The sequence below is a fragment of the Amblyomma mixtum genome, chromosome 3 (genome assembly GCF_055824585.1).
Source record: "Amblyomma mixtum isolate Tamu chromosome 3, ASM5582458v1, whole genome shotgun sequence".
NCBI classification, from domain to species: domain Eukaryota; kingdom Metazoa; phylum Arthropoda; class Arachnida; order Ixodida; family Ixodidae; genus Amblyomma; species Amblyomma mixtum.
Genome location: NC_143014.1, coordinates 394,652,342 through 394,673,951, shown reverse-complemented (window position 1 = coordinate 394,673,951; position 21,610 = coordinate 394,652,342). Strand labels below are relative to the sequence as shown.

Here is a 21,610-nt window from a genome sequence, read left to right as displayed (position 1 = left end):
TGCTCAAGACAGCAGACTTTGGCTGGTCCGTCCATGCTCCGTCTTCAAGGCGTGAAACCCTGTGCGGTACTATGGATTCAATACAATCTGACGCACGCAGTTCCCTCACAAATACACTGCATCAATTGCTCAAGTTTTGTTTTGTGATGAGGAGTTATTTAGTGCTTACAAGTTGTTTTTACAAATAACAAATTCGGCACAAATAACCAAAAACTGCGCAGAAAGTGCCATAAGAGTTTTAAAAAAATCGATGAGTTAGAAAAACTTTGTACTTGCCGTTTAAATCAGTTTAGTCAGTGAATTAAGCTACATTTGAGTGGTTGGTTTAGTATAATCACATATGATAATCCAATGCAACGCACGCATGCATGCGATATGTTTGGGGTTTCGCTGGGAAAATGCAATCACATATTAGACACTTATTGTATAGAGCATAGCAGGCAACCTCTATGCTACCGCACTTTGTTCATTAAGAATGAGGTAAAGAAGGTCTCCACGTGTTTTGGCCATTTCGATCATTTTAAATATCGAAGTATATACCAGTGCACGCTCCCAAAGCAGGGTTGCATAAATCGTGCTGGAATTTTAGTGAATAACTGAATACAGATTTTGTTTAAAATTACAAATGTATCAATTCGAAACGTATATTAAAAACATTGCTTTCGATATGTATCGTCGACGAGTGTCCACAATTGGAACGAAGCTAAAAGTCACTTTGTCTGATACAGATTCGTCTTGAAAGCATCCTCCTTTTTGTCTTAGAATGTTCCTTTTAAATGCTTTGCCTCCATGTCGCCAGATGCCTTCTCCCCAGGTGCATGCATCATATAGGAGTCTTCTGGGCAAGCACTCATGTACAAGTCCACTAGAAAGGTTAATCTATAAGGCACTACACTCAACATTCTTAGTGATCCATGAGTATGACATCACTTCCTCTAGGCTTGCCCTTTCTTTAGGCTCGTTCTGCAGCAGCCTAGAAATGAGATCCTTGGCTTCATTGGAGACATGAGCAGGGAACTGGAGGTCCAGACGTCGGATCCTGTCATAGGTAGTTTTGGCGGAGATCGATTCAAAAGGAGGCTTTCCGACTAGGAACCCATAGATCACAACACCTAGAGCCCAGAGACCCACTCTCTCGTCGTAGACGCTGTTCTCAAGCATTTCGGGTGGCAAGGAATCCATGGTACCGCACAGGGTTTCACGCCTTGAAGAAGGAGCATGGACGGACCAGCCAAAGTCTGCTGACTTGAGCACACCGCTGTAACCTACCAGGATATTCTCTGGTTTTATGTCACGGTGCATGACTTTCTCGATGTGGAAGGACTGGAGTGCCTTCCAAACTTGGTGGATATAAGTCGCGAATTTTTTGCTGTCAAACATTTTTCCTTTGGTGAGCTCCTTGTGTAGATCTCCCTTGGGTGCGCAATCTAGAATAAGGTAAACCCTAGTCTCATCGTGGAAGTAACAATATAGCCTCAGGATATGAGGATGACTGACATGTGACCGAAATTCGATCTCTCTTCGAAGCTGGTGCTCACCATTCTTGCTCTTCAGCTGGGACTTGAACGGAATCTTCAATGCAATGACGTATTTACTTTTCTCCTCTTGCACCAGGTATACGTTTCCAAATTTTCCTTTGCCTAAGGGTGTCCCAAACTCGAAGTTGTGGAGGGCGATGCACGGGTAGGCCAGGCAGCCATCGCTCACCCGGTGGTCTGGGAGCACCCCGGACCGCAGCATGAGGAACAGCAGCAGCAGGTGGCCGAACACCAGGTCTGCCACGTCGTGCCACACTGCCACCAGCACTGAGATGGGCACCTGCATGCCCCGGGCTCCCGCCAGCAGCCGGTGCAAGATGCGTGGATCCTCGAGGTGAGTCAGGGTGCGCTTGCCGGTCGTCTCTTCGTCCTGAAAAGAGCAGTTCAGCAGCGGCCCAGAATGTTCTGTACCAGCGCCACCTCTGGACGTTGTGAGCGCGCGAGGAAGAGGAAGCGTCACGAGCCGCGTGGAAGAAAGGTTCGGTCTTCGGGTTGTTGTTGTTGTTGTTGCCCCTGAAGCGGTGCCACATACCCATGGTGGGGGATTGGCCGAGGTTTAACGCAGTCCCAAACAGGATAAAATTTCATTCAGATTTGTCTCAAGCAGCTCATAAATAAAAATGGAAGAATCTCGGGAAGTGAACCATGAATTTTGAGAGATTTTGAGGGGATGAGAATGAAATTTGAGGAATCAAAAAGGTGAGGGTAAAACAAAATATTTAAAAATAAGCATCACTAAATAAATTTGAAAGAAAAGTAAAGCGAAAGGGTCGTTTCGAGATCAGAATGCAAAAACAACTTCTTTTCTTCCAACCGGCGCACGCCTTGATATGGTCCGCCTCTATCTACTCGCAGCACTTGCGCCGTGCGAGGCCACTGTTACTTACTTACCTGCGTAGGTACATCCGCAAGCCAGAAGCTACACCACTCCACGGTATTGCTGCCTCCGCCGCCGCATCTGCCTTCCTTTCTACCTTCGTGGCCCTTAATGGATGTCCGTGTACAATCATCAGGGAGCTCGACATGCTGCTCAAGTGATCTGCCTTTGATGAGATTCTTCCCCTTCTCGGCACGACTCGCCTGCGCACCACCGTGTACCATACCAAGTTGCAATACTCAAATAAACATGAAAACGAAAGGATATTCAGACACAACGGAATGCAATAAACGAAACGCGAAGTGATTGTTTCATGCCTTCCGGCGTTGCCTCGACTTATGTAATTAAATTAAATCAACTGAATTGGCTATACCTATTCGCAGGGGCTGAATAACACTCTGCAGGGCTTCTCATCATCGCAACATAGTAGGTGACGGCATAGCTCTTCGCGATGCAGCATCAGCTGCTCTTTCAGACACGGTAGATATTGAACATGTTTCATTTGAGAACCTGGACGGGCAGACACTGGAAACTCGTGATGCACATGCACAAGCGGAAGCCCTGTTAGCCTGACTCAGAATGGACAGGAAACTCTGAAGACTGAGAATAGTCCACACGTATTGCACGTACATGAACCTCCTTCTAGGCGTGCTAGAACCGCAGGTTGCGGACCTTCCCTTTCAGGTCCTACACACCCGTCTTGAGTTCCCTGTGCTGTGCAGGATTACATTATTCCCAAGTGCATTCCCAAGTGAGAAGTACATTCTCAAATGCAACGTAATCGGCCCAATATTGCAAATGGATGGTTTCACTCTGTTCTTTTGTAGGACCGGCCTTTGCCAATATATTTCCAGCATTGGGCCGATTGCCTTAGCCGCTGGGGTTTCCTCTTCAGGCCGCCGAAGTTGCTCAGTGGTAATGGCGCTCAGCTGCTAACCCGAAACCCGCGGATTCGATCCCTGCCCCGGCGTTTGAATTTCGGTGCTGGCGAAATTCCAGAGACCCGTGCATTGTGCTGCGATGCCCAGGTGATCGAAATTTCCGGAGCCTTTCACTACGGTGTCCCTCATAGCCTGAGTTTCTTCGGGACGTTAAACCCCCAATAAAACAAAACAATAAAACAAATCTTAATCGACAGCATTCTGGTTCTCATCTCGCAAAGAAGTTACGGCTTCTCTGTCACGATATTCTCCGACTGGTCGAGAGAGGTTACGTGACCTTGTGACGTCATCCACACCTGGCGACTACGGCACGTGGCACGCTACCTGCTGGGTTGTGGCTTACCTGTCGCCCGTGGTACGTGGAAACGTTTGACGAATTCTGTTTAAACTGTACCGCTCGCTGGAGAACGCTTGGATCATTTCAAAGGAGTCGCGTAAGATGAGGCAGTGACAAAATGCGTCCGGCTACGAATTCTGGTGAACGCCGAGAGCAAGGAGCAAGTTTGACGGAGGGTGGTCAGTCCCATCCCATTCCGTGGAATCAACCATGGACACGATTGGCGAACGTTGTTTCCAAAGGTTATTTAATAGCGGAGATTTTATTCAAAAAGATGATATGATGAACTAAAAAAGAAATGGTGAAGCTGCTCTAATTCAGCACGGTGGGCGAGCACAAAGTACCGTAATTTCTAGACCATAGTCCGCCCCGGTGACGCAAAATTTAACATTTTAAACATGTATAGTCCGCGGACTGTAGTCCAGAAATTAAGGTACCTTCTTCAACGTTTACCAGTGGTATCGTCGTCAAGGGCCTTTCTCACGAAAAATAGAACATTATAGATTATGGAACAAATAATTAAACACTGATTTCTGAGGCTGGCGCATACTCTCCGCACGCTTGCAAACTGCGATCACAGAGTTTTCTTTTTGAAATCAGGCGTTTGAATTTAGGGGCCCAAAAAAATGTTGTTTCTTAATAAATCAAACTGTTTAACCAATATAGACGTCTTTTGCTATTGCCGCCACCGGCTCCTAAGGTTACGTGTTTAAAGAAGTTGTTTAAATTCAAGTGCAGGCTTTATTTGCTCATAGTTCACTTCATAAGGGAAGGAAATGAAACAAGCACGGCAATGATTACCAAGAACTGCTATGTCGTTTGGGCCGTTTCCCTTTAGGTACACATTTACACTGCAAAGCACCTTGAAAAAGTGAGAATGTACAACGAATGAACCATCACTCGGGGACAGCTGCGTGAGGGCCCTCTCATGCTACACCTGTCAAGACAGGTGCCAATTCCATCAGAATCGAGAGCCTAAAAGCGCTAGTGAGCAGAAATGCTTACGGAAACAAGGAACTGGTCACATCGCACATATGGAAGCCAAAAGTTTTTTCTTGTTTTTTTTATTTTTTTTGTTTGTTTTTTTGCTTTTGGTGTAATACTGGTGGTTGCGATTAATACGGGACTTACGGAGGCCTTTTGTTTGGAAGCCACAGCCAGCCTGTGGTTGGATTTACGTGTACTTTCTGTAAAATTATTTAAATGTTAGCAGAGCTTTTTTGTCACTGTGACCAACACGGGAAAAAAAAAAGGAGAAAATGCGGCACGACCCGTCATATGATGCGACAATTAGAAAGCTGCTGGATTTTCCGTGGATGGTTACTTTGATGCTTTTACTCTTATCAATGCTTACTCTAGGCCGAGGCTTGACACACAGGAGAGAATTCTTCTGCAGAGTGAAAATGGGCGGAGGCGGTAATATGAGTGGCGGGTGGAGCTTTTGGAGGATGCAGAGGGGTAGGAAGGCGGATCGAGGGTGGCAATGAGTGGGTGAGCAGATCAAATACAACATCTAAACACAATAGGCCTGATCTCTTACCTACTAAGAATTGAATCACTGGTAAATTTACTTCTACTGTGTGGACTTCATGATGCATAATTACCACACTTTCTTGCAATGCACATAACAAATAAATTAATATTTCATCATTATATTTCTTGGGTAATTGGGGTGTTCTGGTTGTAACAAGCACACAATATCACAATTCCAGCCTTCTTGCGATACATCAACATAGGTGCAGCAAAAATTGGAGCAGCATCAAGTGTATTCATGATATTTATGAGCAGCAATTGACAAAGAGTTGCTGATTAGCTCCTCCCGTGAAATTAGCCTGCAGCCAATAGACAAATCAAATGGTCAAATTCATGCATTCACCACTCACCAATAAAAATGGATTTACAGCTCAAAGGGCATCAGGCCTGATGATGTTTGACGTAAAATGATGTTATTTAGCCAATGTTGCTTTGTAAGCTGCAGCATTGCGTTTCCCGTCGGTCACCATCATTAGATGGCACAGTCATAAGACAGGACTGTGAACACAGGAACATGAGTCGCCCTACAAACAGCGCCGCCTAGAGTGCGATGCGAGTGACGTCAAGTGCGGGGTTCCCGCGGCTACGATTGTTAGACAAGCTTATGCATCCATGCCTGCGATCACATGTCGCCTGCTCCACCTGCTGTTCCCGGCACACTACGACCGCTCATAAGAGCGGCGGGAACATGAAGGGCTGCCTGAACACGTTGGCGTGCATGGCGAAGGCATAACCTGTTTAGAGTAGAATGCCAGAATCTCGGACGGCCGTTTTCGTGGATGACCGGAGCGAGATTTAAAAAATCAGGGCGCGTTGGATTTCCCGCCTGCTTACGTATATGCACAGCACAAAACAAAAGACAAAAGGCACAACACTCATTTTTGATGACACGTGGCAACAAGCACAGCTGTAAGTGCGCCTCTTTATTTATCTCATATGGTCACGTGCATAGACAGCGGCCATGCCGTGTTACGAAACGAAACGAAGCAACGAACGACGACACGGCGGGAGCGCGCGCTCAAAGAATAGCCGCAGAAGCGCGAGTGGGAAATGCAACCAGGGCGCTGCGTCATTCGGCATTAAAGTCCACACTGAGCATGGATGGACACGATACTTCAAAAAAGTATGTTCAGTACCGACATCCAATAGCCTGACAATGCAATGCAGGCAAGACACATTTCAGGAACTGATTTTGATACACATACTAGACACTCTGTCATCGATACTTCGAAACATTGTTGAAATCAGTGTTGTGATCGGAAGGGAGCAGACATCTGTCACTGTAAACGCGCTTGAAAAAAATAAATAAAAACTAGTTTCGGACGAGCCCACAGTCGCCCCACCAGCAACACGGATCGTATGGGCCCTGAGGCACCGGGGCACGTGTCCACCGGCTGAGTTCAACCTCCGATGCTTGCTTTTTCCTACGTCCACAACACTAAGCTTCATAGGGGGTGGGACCCTGCTCCTCTACAGTTCGCTGGTTAGTCCTGGCAACTGCCCAAAACTGCTGCCCCGGGTTTCCGGATAGGAGGCGCGCCCTCTCCAAGGCTTGAGCTCCCCTGGCCCCGAGGGTTGAATCTTATTCGCGGTTCTATTTCATGTAAATCGTCATTAGTTTATTACGGATGTTTCATTTCGGTTAAAAAATTTTTTCGAGGTGCCGCGATTTCTGGCCGGCCGACACGGTTTTCAGTATGGCGTCTCACATGCGGACGAAACATACTACCTCTTGCGATGCATTTGCTTGCCACATTTTTGATTCGAGCGTGACGTCGGTCGTTGAACTCGACGAGTACTGTGTTGGTCACTTTTTTGAGCTGCTCTGGAGGCACACCCTTAAAAAGACATCTAATGACTGTTTTTAGAAACTCAAATGACTTTCGATATTAGGCTAATATGCCTTTCTCATGACTTTCTGGTGGACTTTCCTGATGCATTCCTAGTGGCTTTCTGAAACAAATTTGCCAGCGTGGTTCTTGTGTGTTTTCTGTGTCCTTGAAACCAATATGTTGCAAACTTGTGCCCGAGCAAAACTCGAGAGCTCCCGACCCATTCACCCCTGCGTTTGGCGGCCCACACAGAGAATTTGTGACTCCCAGTAAAACCCATAGATCCGGTCCTGATAAAAGTAACCCCAAGATACTGCAGGGAATCAGAGTCACAGCTTATGCCACTAAAACAATGAGTGCAGGTCGGCGATTATCGCCCGACGTTCGCACTCGATGCATGGCGGTGAAAAAATGCGCTCGCTGCCGCCTAATGGGTCCCACAAGATATTGACTTGTGGAACCTGGTGAGACTGGTAGAGCAACTAACGAAAGCTAATAGCAGCGCAGAAAGTCCGCTTTGCCGATTTCACTGCTAGCGCCTGCTGCCGCTATAGAGTTTCGCCTCCATCGAAATTCGACCGACGCGGCCGGGATCGAACCCGCGTATTTCGGGTCAGAAGCCGTGTACCGGGGCTGATCCCCTCGCTGGTGCAGCTGTGTTCCAAGGTGGGATAAAGATTGAGTGTTTGGCTGCTTGCCGCCTTGACAGGATTGCTGGCCACCGCAACCGCAGGTGAATGCACTGCCGTCGTCGCCGCGCCGGCGCTACGGCAATACAACGGTGGGAGCACGGCAGGACCTCGATACCTCGACAATACGAACCAGTAGAACGTAGAATTGTACAAAAAAGATGTGATATAAGACAGCCGCTAACACGGCGAACTTACAAAGTAGGGGACTACTTGAAGCATCACAGACGAAAAAGCTTTCTAGTTCTGGCAGACCCGCACGCGCGCGCGCACACACACACACACACACACAACACACACACACAGACACACACACACAATTCTAGAGGCCCGCGTACTGTGCGATGTCAGAGCCCGTTAAAGATCCCCAGGTGATCAAAATTTGTGGAGCCCCCCCCCCCCCCCCTACGGCGTCCCTCATAGCCCGAGTCGCTTTGGGACGTTAAACCCCCATAAACCAAACCAAGCACACGCACGCAGATGCGCGCACGAATATTAGGCTGTTTTAGTTTCACGACTTCACGTCCGCAAACGTGAGAAGTCTACCTAGCCAACGCGCATCTCGTTTGGAACCTTTATAGTTACACGTACGCGACGCACGCCGCGCGTTGTTCCCTAGCGACGCCTACCAACAGATACAGACGCTGCTTTAGCCACTCTAGTACAAGACGAGTCAGAACGAAGCCAGTCGAACGGTGTCAGCGCATTGTTAGGCGCTATAATTCAGTGTTGTAGGCGTTACCAAAAAAAAAGTAACTAAATACGTTACTCGTTACGCTAAGAAAAAAAGAACGCGTTACCGCCCTACGTTACCTACAAAAAAAGGTAACACGTTACCGTTACCGATACCGAAAAAAAGTATCACACGCTACTTTGCCGTTACTCAATGCCCATAAATTTTAATCAGTGCGTCTTCGCTGTAACTGTAACCTATAACTCGTCTTCTCTGCAAGGCTTGTTTTCCAACCAAAAGGTCTCAAACCCTGACGACACGCTCTTATACCCCTGCTACACGGGCGTTTCGAATGCCTTCCAACCGTATGTCATCCGACTCGACTGCCAAACCAACGCTGCTACACGAAGTTTTTCAACGGCATTCGGTTCAGATGATATTCGAGTCGACGGAGCTACGCGGAGACATTCCAGATTTTGGAATGCCTTCGAGCCCGAACCGACCAATAGCCGTCGCCGCTGCCGTCGCTTCGCCCCGCCCACAGCCGAGCGACTGCTTTCGGCTCTGTGGCTGTTCATTTCGATACCCGCTGCTCGCTTTTTTCTGCTGTTTGTTTAGGTAATAGCTCGTGCTCTGTCTGAGGGAATGCTTGAAGATAATATTACAGCAACGAACATTAACCGCGTCAGCATGAAATTTTCACAGGAGTGCGCCGATGAGGACGACTGTACTCATACTGTTGTTTACATTGCTGCGTACGAACAGCTAGTGCTCTTTTCATGACATAAAACGTAATCTGTGTTTTAGTTCTATTAAACAACCTGTTTTCTTTTTTACCAGTTGTACCCGTGCTTGTTTACGCAGTGCGACAATGTGTCGGAAGCGATGATGCGATCGCACGCTTGAGAAACACGACAGCCGGGTTGTTGACATCGAGCAGGACCGGCACTTCTCGTTTCTTGTCCCGACTTCCTCCGACGTGACCAGTACTTTATTTCAAACTACTTCATGCAGAAGTATGTTTGGCGACCATTCGCTTTAACTGGAACGGCCTAACTTGTTATCCACAAGCTAGCGACGGCGACGACTGCTGCTAGCCGTGAAGCCCTACTCCGCAGTCTGGGTCACATCGGCGTTTGCCGTTGATCGTATACGTGCCCTGCGGTGTAAGCAATAGTTGATTTCAGGTCGCTGTTGCCAAAACTACACTCGGTGACCATTTTCATTCGCCAAAGCTTGTGATTCGCTCTTCACAACCACCGCAATCACAGATCCAACCCGGCGGACTCGCTAGGCCTAGTCGTCGCGGAAGGGAAGGGAGCCGTCGTCGACTGAAATTAATTTGGCAAGCGCTTATCGCTGGTGAGTGTTCAGGTGTGCACATGTGAAATGTAGCCGTTCGTATCGCTCATTTAGAAGCGCGAACATATTCACACGGCCGCCTAATCATCGTGCTTTCGCTCAGCCGCCGACAAGGCTGACCGTCCGCCGATCGGATTCGTCGGTGTAGTTGGCCTGACAAATCTGTTCCATTACAATGATATTATAGTAAACTAGATATTTCACTATAATGCCATGTTGCTGTTGAGCGTGATATATACAGTGTCGTTGTCGGACTAGTGTGACCGCCGCCGTCGTCGTCGTTCTACACTGAAAACGAGCTGATGCTTTCGAATGCGTTTGGAAAGTGTCGTGTAGCACCGCGGGAGTCCGTCGAGTCCGAATGTCATTCCAATTCTCGAATGTCATTCGACTCGGATGTCATTCGAAAGCTGCCGTGTAACACAGGTATTATTCTTCAAGCGAATGGAAACTCCGGATGGTCGTACTCTGCTTGCAACAGAGTCTAGGCAGGAAAAGGAGGGAGGCCGTCCTTAGTCCCAGTGCTGTGGGGCGTGCGTTGTTCCTTGTTCTGGCTAGGGCAGAAAGGGGGGGGGGGGGTATTACTATGACGGGAGAAAGTTGGAGCGACAGTGTTGTTCAGCAGAAAATTTTTAGAAAGTTTAGTGTGAGGTAATTCACTACTGCCCGCACAGAAATTAACAATGGCCCATTTCCTTTTTTCCTCTACTTCGGTGCTACAGCCGGTCGACTGCAATCCCCTTTTCTGTGCTGTACCATTGTACTCTTTCGACGGCTCTCTTGGGGCCATCTTGAAGTAAAGTGACGACATTCCTGAGTTTACACAGAAGAGGGAACTTCTTCCACAAAGCATGCGAGAGTGTCGCCTGGGAACGAGACCTTTTGGCTGGAAAACAACCTTACCGAGAAACTGACTTACAGATTTCTGCAAATGGTCCATTGGTGGCTGGGCAAGCGTCCACTGATTAGAGAGTTGTGTGTGTGTGTGGTTTGGGGGTGAAGACAAGTGTGTGAATGCGTGTTCGTGCTTTTTTTTTAGTTGAGTGCGTCTTCAAGGGCAGGTGTTTTCTGGCATTCATGCGAGCCGCAACAAGGGTCGTCGAGAGCACCCGTAGGTTTCGTTTATTTTCAACATCAGTGTCGGCATTTTTTTTTCTGAAAAAGAGGCGAAGGGGGACAATTGAAATAAAAAGTAACTAGTAGCGTGACACCTCACGTTACCGGAAAATGTTAACGCAAGTACGTTACGCGTTACAATTCCGAAAAGGTAACGAGTACGTTACTAAGTAACCGAAAAAAGTAACGCGTTACCGGTAACGCCGTTACTTGTAACGCGTTACCGACAACACTGCTATACTTGCACAAAACGCTACTTTGTCAGGCTTAACAGCTGGAATATCGCCCTTCTATCTGAAAACAAAATATATTTGTCACTTGAAACTTTATGCGAGGGCAAGAATGGGCAAAATGAAGGCGAATACAACAGTTTAAAGGGCGATATCGCATCGAGGGATTAGAGACGAAGCTATTATCGCTGTGAAGCGGGCGGGCAGGGCGCCGCCATGTTCTCAGCGTCAGCGCTACGTACTATCGCGCTCGAAAGGGCTTGCAACCCGCGAGCGTGTGGCCGCAGGGTTTTCGGAAGCATGGTGGGGCCGACAAGCAGCGCGCCTGAAAGCTAAGTGGAAAGGATTCTGCTGTTCCAGCAGCCAGGCGCATCCCCCGCGTCGTCTGCTCATCGAAATCTGAGCTGCTTAATTCTCACAGGTGCCTTTGCGTGTAGCCTTGCGCAGGCGTTGTTTCATGCTGGGGCCGACGTCTTTATGCTAAGGCCGGGGTGTAAATATGAGCTGAAGCACCGAGTTTTCCAACTGCAATGTGCACTGCTCCTCCAACGCCGGCAGAAATCGTCAAAACCGCTCCAGCCGTACTGTGATTCAAGCGCGATTTGGCCCACGGTTTTATCGGGCATGACAGGTGAAGGCAAAAGGAATGAAACAAAATCAATACGGCCAAGACCAGACGGCACAGAGGAGAAGACTAAGTCGTGGAACAGCAAAATTATTTTCGTTTTGTTTTCAAGCACGTCGCTTGTCGGCTTCACCATGATTCCGGTGAGCGTTCCAGCCACGCTGCTTAAGGTTGCAAGTCATATTGAGCGCGATAGTACGCAAGCAGCGCAAAGAACGCAACGCAAAAATCCGAATCTCACGTACAGGGGCGATGGAAAGAAACGTGAACAGAGCGGAGCCTAGGCGCACCGCTGTGCGCATTTCTTTTCGTCACACTTTTACTTCGGTCGAAGGAAAAAGACGCGAGAGTCGCCCGTGAAACATCATAGGACGACACTAGAGTTTCCCTTACCACTCAGGTAAAAGCGCGATGAAAAGGAATTCGAACAGCAGAAGCTACAAGAGGGCCGTAAGGTTCTCTGGGATTACACCCGGCACCCTGTAGACCGCGAGCGTAGCCCGATGGGAGACGCGGCCCTCCCACGCATGGAGAAAAAAAAAACTGAAGAAGCGTCCGCGAGAACCTTGAAGCCTAGTCATAAAAAGTAAAAAGCATGTAAAAAGAAGACAGCCCCCTTCCCCCCTCGTGACCATATCACGTGATGGCGTGCTGTGATAATTATCAGCGCCGCGCGGGCGCATGCGCGGACCAGCGCGGTTAAACAAACCATCTCTCGAAACGCTGAACGCGCTCAGGCGTGCGCCGCATTATGAAGTGCTGTGTGCCCGGGTGCAGGAGACGCACAGAAATCATTTCTTCGGAGGTTTCGTTCCACCGGTGAGTGAATATTTGTTCAATAGTGCCAGCGGTGCAAGCATGCGCTGATAGAAAAGAGCCGAATGGGTATTTTTTTTTTTTTCAATATTGCCCGGCAGGTTTCCGAATGGTCCTGCAACCAGGAAACGATGGGCTGGCGGTAACCAATGTTTGGATAATTGGTTACCGACGAAATGGAGCGTTGTATGCTCCCTGCATTTTCGAGCAGAGGACTTCAAGGCTTCGACACGCGACCTTCGCCGGATGACAGAAAGTGCTGCGCCATCGCTGTCGCTTACTTCAGTAGGCCACATGCGTGTGTACCATTATTAATTAACAGCAGGGGTTTTTAGCTACTTGCTGACTGTCGGCATAACTGCATGACGGAATCTTTGCGTGCTAAGTCGCCCTAATATTTCAGTGAGAGTGAATGCTTCTATAACATGCGCGACTGCAATGCATTAGCACAATTTCATTGCACTGTGTACAGCACGTTCCGAACTATCGCGATACCACCTGACACCAGCCGGGACGAGTTCTGCCAACTACCGTTCGTGGCAATGCCATGACATATTGCGCACTACGAGCTGTCATTCCCATTTATAGCGCCCAGCTTAAAATCTATACAACACCATCTATCCGCTCTGTCAGTGCACGAATACGCTAGTTCCCAGACACTCTTGTTTGCAAAGGACATGGTGTCATATCGTTGCGAAACCAGTTTTATCTATCATAATCATTTTACTACACTGAGCATGAGCGAGCAGCGTACGTCTGCCTCCTCTGCATGTCGGCAACTCCACTGAATGACGCGTCAATGAAAGCCACCAAGCTCTCAAACGAACGTTCTTTCCTGTGGTGCTCTGTAAAACAATTCCTTTAGTTGCGTCGTTTCCGGAGAGCGTCGTCGCTTTTCGTTTATGTATAGCCGATGATTTCGAAGGCCAATGGGCTGATAAAGCGTCCGCGTCTATATGGGCTGCGACCCATAATCCTTCCGTTGCGGCTTGAGCCCCACTCTTGGTTTTCACCGCGAAAAGCGACGCTATCTCTTCAAACGCCGACCTTTTGGCGGGCAAAGTCAGCCCGCTATAATTCGTTTCCTCGCATTTTTTTGTGTGTGCGTGCACGCTTGGGGACGAGGCGAGTTTTGAAACGGAACCCTCGCCTCCCAAAGCTGTCGGCAGCGTTCATGAGGTCAGCGACTACGCCGGCCTGCGAGGATGGTTATTGCCTACGCAGTAGCAGTGGCGCGCTCCCCCACCCATTCTTTTGTTTTCAGGCGTTATCTGGCTCTGTTACTTGCATTTCCCTCCTCCCCCCCACCCCCACGCCGCTTCTTGTTACCAGGTGTTCCCTGCTGAAAAAAGTTGTATGATGCAATAACATCATAGAGGCTTCATCACAGAAAGATCTTATAATTTTACTGATATTCTATGACATCTGTAGGATGGCTGTATGATATTGCAGAAATGTGTGACATTCGTATGATAATTGCGTATGATTTGTATAATAACTGTATGATACCTATACGACAAACTGAGTTTATTGCATCATACAACTTTTTTTTAGCAGGGTTATCTTACTTCTCCGGCCCTGATACGGCTGTCGCTCAGGGTAGCGGAGCGGCTGCGGGGCAGCACAGAGGCGCTGTTATCTCGCGCCGCTCGCTGGCAGCCAGTGTGCCCCGAGCGACAACAAACTTCGCCCTCGCCCTCGCGCGGAGGCTTGTCGCGCTTGATAAATATCTAGTGTTGCGTTCAGTGCTCTGCTGTTGACGGTCCCGACGAAGGGGAGCGCGCATCGCCTATTCATCGAGCACATCGGGCTGTGGCAGATCAGTTGGACAGCCGCAGTCCGTCAAACCGCGGCTTGGTGAAGAAACGAGTCGGAGTTTTGTTTTTGGTTGTCCTATTATATATTGCCCTCATGTTAGATGTTACTGCTAATTCCCTGCATCCACCATAGCCGGATTTTAGGCAACGCGGTCCAAGACGCCGCAGCCACCGTGACGGGCGCTTTTTCACGCCAGTGAGATAACAGACTGCGAACTTCTCTACGGGTGCTGCTTCTCTTTCGAAGCTGTCGTATTGGCACTGTCCTCGCAATAAGCTTGATATTCTGTTCAGCAAAACATCTGCATTTTTTTTTTTAATTGGGGTCCACAATACGTAGTCTTTCACGATAATTTCTTTAGAATAGTTCAGTCCCGAACAGTTTCTTAGGAAGACGAATCACAAAAGTTATTGTCAGTGATGAAATTTATTTGCGAAAGCAGATTAAATATCTCACTGGCATTCTTCAGAGTGACCTTAGTGAGACGAAAAGTTGCCGTCTGCCGCGATGACTTGACTTAGTCGTCTTGGCATAGAGTCATATAGTGCCGCCACTAGATCTGGACGTCGGCGCAGGGTTTCCCATTCCTCTTTGACGGCATGCCAGAGCTGGCCAGCTTTGCCACCACAAAGGCGCCTTGAGGAAAGTTCCTTTTTCATGACTCCCCAGATGTTTTCTATGGGGTTGAGGTCAGCCCCGTTAGGCGGCCACGGGAGCTGACGCACGGCGCCGCGCTCAAGAAGGTCGCTTACAGCACGCGCCTTGTGCACGGGTCTGCGGTCGTGCTGGAACACGCAGCAGCCATCCGGGAACAGTCCGTCCAGGACGTAGGGAATCATGTGACCGCTAAGGATCTCGCAGTACCTCCGCCCGGTGAAAGAGCCCTCGATCCGCACGAGTGCGCCGAGGCCGTCCCTACTGATGGCGCCCCAGACGCTGACTGAACACCGGCCACTGCTGAGCACGTTGTGGGTGTAGTCAGGGAGATACCTGTGCATAGGACAGCAAAGATGTTCCAACAAACATTAGCATATGTCGGCTCCCAAACTTAAGTCAAGTAGCGCTAACATAACAAATCCAACACTCTGCTGAAGCTTCTGTTCGGCAGGAGAGAATAACCTACTTCGTATTCGGTACTGAATCTACGCCAAATCGGACAAAAGGGAAAAACGAGGCTGCGCTATATTCTCAATACTATGATGTGTTGCAAAGCATACTTCATTAGCTGTAAGAATGGCAGGTCATACCTGCTGTTGAGCGGGCGCCACGCACGTTGCTGCTGGTCCCAGCGCGTGCAGAATGTGGACTCATCCGAGAAAATCACTTCCGGCAACTCCTCTGGAGACCACTGCTGGAAGGCTCTGGCGCAGCTGAGTCTCTCCTCTCTGGTTTCTTGTGAGGCGCGGCTTTTGAGCTGCAACGCAGTTCATTAGACCTGCTTCTCGCCACCTGGATCTAATGTTGTCGCAGGAGCAGCTCAACCCAAGTTCGTCACGAACCTCCCTGGCGTTCAAGAAGGGGTCTACAACTACTGCAGCAACGATTAACTCATCTTTTTAAAGCGCAGTACTCCTTGGCCGTCCACTGTGTTCGTCCCTGTATGCTCTAAGAATACGGCTCACCGCTGTTCTTGTCCTTCCGTTACGGCGACAGATTTCACGCTGAGGGACGCCTTCTATGCCCAGTCGCACGATCCGTCCTCAGATGGTGCGGCGTTGTCCTCTGGCCTTCCCCGGTTCACAAGTGATGGACCCCTGACTTCGGACACGGCGGCGCTCTCTGGGACGCCTGCCGATCTTGCTGCGACTGCCCAGGACCAGGCTCAGCACCTGGGTCTCGGCTTTGACCCTTTACCTGATCCCAGCGACGCGCTGTTTATCCAGCAGCGACTCTCGCTGATGATTAACGACACATCGAACAACAAGGTCGTCAACCTCGTGGCTGTTCTGGCAAAGTACTGCGCGGACTTCCGCGCCCTGGCTGCCGACGCCAGGGGTCGTGCGGAGGTCCTCCGTGACGGTATCCATCCGGTATCCAATGTGACGGTATCCATCCGGATGTCGATGCAGGCGCAGTCACTCTTCCTGAGGCCCTAGGGTTTAAAGATAACAATGGTCATGTAAATAAATCTGCACTGGAAGTCAGCAAAAAGCGATTGGAGGATTGGTGGCTGAAAAGCAGAGATGTGGCATGGGGTTAGAATTGTACGAAACCGTAGGTAAAGATGGTGGCCATTCTTAATGAGAATTGCCAACACAGTAAACAAAAAAAATAAAGAATCCATACATACATACATATATACATACATACATGCATGCATACATGCATACATGCATGCATGCATGCATGCATACATGCATACATGCATGCATGCATGCATACATGCATACATGCATACATGCATACATGCATACATGCATACATGCATACATGCATACATACATACATACATACATACATACATACATACATACATACATACATACATACATGCATGCATGCATACATGCATACATACATGACATGTGGGCCGCCAGCCAACGGGAGAACGCGGTCCTGCGCGAGCGTCTGGCGCGGGCCGAGGCCCGCCTCGAGCTGTCGCCCCGGGCTCCCGCTCCTTTCTTCGCGGACGTCTTGCGCGGGCGGGCGCCTCCTTCTGCGGCACTGGACGCCGCGGAGGTGCAGTCGCCTGCGGCCGCAAACCAACATTCACGGCAAGTCCCAAACCACGTCGCCTTTCTGACCTCATCGGCGCAGTCGCAGGTCGCGCCAAGCGACCTCGTAACCTCCTTAAAAGAAAATATAAATCCGGAGGAAGCGGGCATCGGCCCGGTCGTTTTGCGGCCCACCGCGACGGGCGTAACTGTTTCTGCGCGGGATGGGGCGACAGTGGAAAACCTGCGCTGCGCGGTCCAGACCAACGAGGTCACTTGCGCGGTCATGACTGTGCGAGTGGCCGAGCGCCGCATGCCGCACGTTAGGATTTCTGGTGTACATCCTGACGTCGCGGACGGAGCCGTAATCGACCAGCTGAACGCGAAGAACCCGGGGCTGGACGTGGACCCGCGCGAGACGACGCGGCGATATACCTTTAGACAGCGCGACGTAGCCAAAACACGTTTTGTCAGTCGCTCCGCAGTTCGGTGGTCCTCTGCATCGGTCGCAGAGGACTTACACGTACCCATGCGCACGTTTTGTGGAGCCTACGGCCATTCGCGCCGCGGCTGTAGGCAGTCGGCGCACACCGAGCGAGCTGTTTGAACGAAATGTGCTGGAAGCCACGTCGCTGTGACGTGCTCGGTTCGCGCAGGTGACGCGGCGGTGGCCTGGGCTGAGTTTCGCAGGGCGGGTCGCGAGGGTCCGCCGCATCCTGCGGGAGCGCTGTCTTGCCCCATTCTTATGGAACGGGTGGCGATCGAGACTGAGCTCTCGCACTGATTATGGCGCGCCTTGTTGTTGTTGTTGTTGTTGTTGACCTCTAAATAATGGCGCGTACCCACTGCGGGGGATGGGCCAAGACACAGGCCAAACGCGATCTTTGGCGCTGAGCGGGCGGGGAGCCGCGCTTTTTCTTTTTCTTTCAAGTCGCAGCCTGCGTTGCGCCTCAGGGCGCCGCCGCTCAGGCCGCGATGCGATCGTACTTCTTATTCTTCTCTGCGCCTGTCTTTTCGATGGCGGCGAAATTTTCCATGAACTCTTCATCTTCTTCTTTTGGTCCTCGCGCTGCGCTTCTTCGGAGCGCCGGCGATCGTCTGTTCTTTGCGTTTCTCATCTTTGTTTGCCGCTTTCAAATCTGCCGCCAATTCTCTTAGCTTTTTTCGGCTGCGGTTCCCCCGCCTGCTCTTTTTGACCGCTTGGGAGGTCTTGAGATCTTTTTTTAGTCACCGCGATAATACCGGACCGTCCGCTAGTCTTCCCCCAGGGTCCGTGCTTGATTCCGTCGCGTTCCCGCACGTTCCGGGCCGCCTGGGCGGTAGGTAATGCGCCGAACGAATGTTCAACCTGAGAGTACTTGTGTGCGGGTTCGGCGCGCAGGTACCACACACGACATCGCGATGCAAATCATTGCAGGAAGAGAGGCCAGGAGCTTTTCTAATTGTATGTTTCGTTTTCTTTTGTTGCCTTCTATTGGTAGTTTTACAACAAAATTTTTAGTGTGCCTCTGACTGTCTACCTTTTATCTTTTTCTTTTTCGTCCCATACCTGTTATTTTCGTTTCCTTTCTAACCGTTTCTTGAAAGGTGTTCTTTATTCTTTCAACACTTCATCTGGCCTCTCTTCTTTGCGGTTTGCAGACACCGCCGCACATCCAAACAGGTTGACCTGTTTTCCGTGCACTGTATTTGAGTCGTGGTGTTTGGTTGTCGGCTCATATCGTGTTTGGCGCATGGAATGCGGCAAGGACATTATCATGAAGGTTTTATTTTCACCCAATCAAACCTTTCTAACCACCATCTTCGTGTCCGCCCCTTCGGCAGGCGCGCGCTGTGGCTTGTGTGTGTGAATGAGTGTGTTTGGTTCTTTTTCTTTAGTGTGTTTTCTTTTTCTCTCTTTTTATTTTATTTTTATACAGAAACATGTTTATTGTGCATACCCTTTTTCAGTACATACTCAAGCATTACCTTCTTTATTTATTCTTTTATCTCTTTAATACATGTTTACTTTTTATTACTAATTTCCCCTTTTCTACCATTTTTTATATGTATATATAACGGTCCCTTACTGTTCTTTTTTCCATCGTTTGTTTGTAAATATAAATTTTCTTTTTCTAGTAACTTAAGGAAAGGGATCTCATTCACACTTTTTCTATTACTTTCTACTGCTCTGCTTCTGTTTCTGCTTTCTCTTTCGTTTCAGATCTGCTTCGTCCTCCTGCCCTTCCCTGTTCCTTCTCCCAACCACCAGATTAATCACATCATGCACTTTTTTTTCCCTTCTCTTTCTGTGTTTTTCTTTGCCCCTACTTTTCCTTTTTTTCTTTACACCTTCTGTTTACAAACATAACTTTCCTTTTTCTAGTCACCTAAGGGAAGGGATCTTTCACATTTTTTATATTACTTTCTACTTCTCTGCTTGTGCTTTCTTTTTCGTTTCAGATCTGCTTCATCCTCCTGCCCTTCCCTGTTCCTTCTACCAACCACCAGATTAATCACATCATGCACTTTTTTACACTTCTCTTTCTGTGTTTATCTTTCTTATCTTTAGGGACCCTCGTACTATAATAAAATGTGTCATTCATCAATAAATCAGCTCATGCAGAACACCAATGCAGGAACCCCGACCGCCCGTAAGAAGCTGCCAACACGTCATATCCGTCAACCGCCAATTTTATTCAATGTAGTTCATCAATTTGCGCAAGACTCTGACTTACTTGCGTTCGAAGAATCGCGCAGAAGCAAAGGACATATTAAGGGATTGCGTGTGTGTAGACCTTTTAGTAACATCTAAATATAAACCCTATATATCGCCGCTAAAGCTAGCTGCAGTGCTTGGAGGTCCTGATGCCTCCATAGGGAAGTCTGTGGCTAGGATGCAGTAGGTCCCCGTTGAATCTGGAATTGCAACAGGCGCCAGCTGCATCTGGTATTGCAACTGGTTCCAGTCTTAACTGGTTTAAGACTGGAAATGTGTTCCTTAAACCAGTTAGAAATTTTAACCCGGGTATTGGTCTATGTGTAGTCATATTCTCTTTATATAGACGTCTAGACTGCGTGGACTGGGCGTACTTACACCGTCCACAATGAAATATCTCGTAAATGTCCAGCTGGATGTCTGCAAAACGTACTATACCTCGGTCTGGATTCTAATTTTGGTGTTGCAGGTACGTACATTTTTGATAAACAGTACTAAAATATGTGGTTTACAGGGGTAGGTAACAAAAGCGGCATTGAAGCGTAAGGTAAGCAGTTGTCCTCTGCCGTTTGGTGAAATCAGCACACGCTTGAGCAGTCGTGGCGTACTTCCAGAATGTCACTTTTTTTTTATTTAGTTATGCCATGGTTCCAGCAATCGTACGAGGCTGTGCTCACCGGCCGCCAGAATGTTCGACTGGGTCGATCGGTGAGCACGGCTTCGCACGAAAGCAGGAACCTAGACCGCCCGTCAGAAGCTGCCAACACGGCATATCCTTCAACCACCAATTGTGCACAACGTAGTTCATCAATTTGTGCAAGATTGTGACTTATTTACTTGAGAAGGATCGCGCAGAATCAAAGGACATCTTAAGAGATTGCGTGTGTGTAGACCTTTTAGTAACATCTAAATATAAACGCTATATATCGCCGCTGAAGCCGTTGCACAGATATAGAACTTGATATTGGTTCTTGAGACAGGAAATGGCGCAGGAACTGTGACGGGGCCTGGGAGTGGCGCCAAATGATGGCTTACCTTGCTCACACTCCTAGGCCAGCTCGAGACGAGCTGAAACAAGCCAATCCAAAAATCCAAAATGGCTGCACACGTTCCGGTGCGGCGGCTGGTTGCGGTCAACGTTACTAGAACAAACTCAGTTTCACAGCTCTGCCCGGAGAGCTGTCCCAAGTGGCGGTCGCGCGAACTAGTGGCGCTGCGATCGAGTCTTGCTCGCTCGTCGCCGCTCGGTGCGGCTCGCTGGCCCTGTTGCGCCCTTTTTAAAGAGAGCGCTCGCGACAACCGTTTTGTGTCGTCTGCTTCTCGGTTAATTTTAAGGCGAAAGCCTTTAATGCCTCATATTGTCGTTAGCAGCCGTGTCGGCAGATGTGTCCTCGTTTCGGCGTCACTGCTTAAAAAAAATTCAGGGGGCACTTTGGCTCTCTAAAGTGTTGCAAGGCGAAAGCGTTTCCTGGCCACTGTTTGTTTTTATTTACTTTCTTATTTTTCATATTTTGTTTCTTATTTATTTTTGCTACTTTCCTTAATTTCATTGTTTTTTACTTTTATTTTCACATCTTATTTTTATTTTGTTTTTATTTTTGTTCATTTTCTTATTTCTATTTTTATTTTCCTTTTCCTGACTTTACTCCTTTGATTTTATTTATGAAACCCATGCATTCACTAGATGCGCCTTTATTCATGCTGGAAACTTGAACCTTTTAAGCAGTGACGCCGAAAGGCGGAAGAATCTGCTGACGCGTCTGTCGACACGACACGGCTGCCGACGCGTCTGTCGCACGACACGGCTGCCGACGCGTCTGTCGACACGACACGGCTTCCGACGCGTCTGTCGACACGACACGGCTGCCGAC

The 21,610-nt window shown here is 48.8% G+C and overlaps 1 protein-coding gene and 1 pseudogene across 1 annotated transcript in view; one reads left to right on the top strand and one right to left on the bottom strand.

Annotated features, from left to right (window-relative positions):
- Nucleotides 1–879: 879 nt before the first annotated feature.
- LOC149357240 (aurora kinase C pseudogene) lies at nucleotides 880–6,675 on the bottom strand (annotated as a pseudogene).
- Nucleotides 6,676–12,434: 5,759 nt separating this feature from the next.
- The window catches only part of LOC149357238 (uncharacterized), a 60,833-nt gene continuing 51,657 nt past the window's right edge, over nucleotides 12,435–21,610 (top strand). The window contains exon 1 of the mRNA XM_089576546.1: nucleotides 12,435–12,572. Coding sequence (XP_089432672.1) covers nucleotides 12,435–12,572 — 138 coding nt within the window. The remainder of the gene's footprint in view (nucleotides 12,573–21,610) is intronic.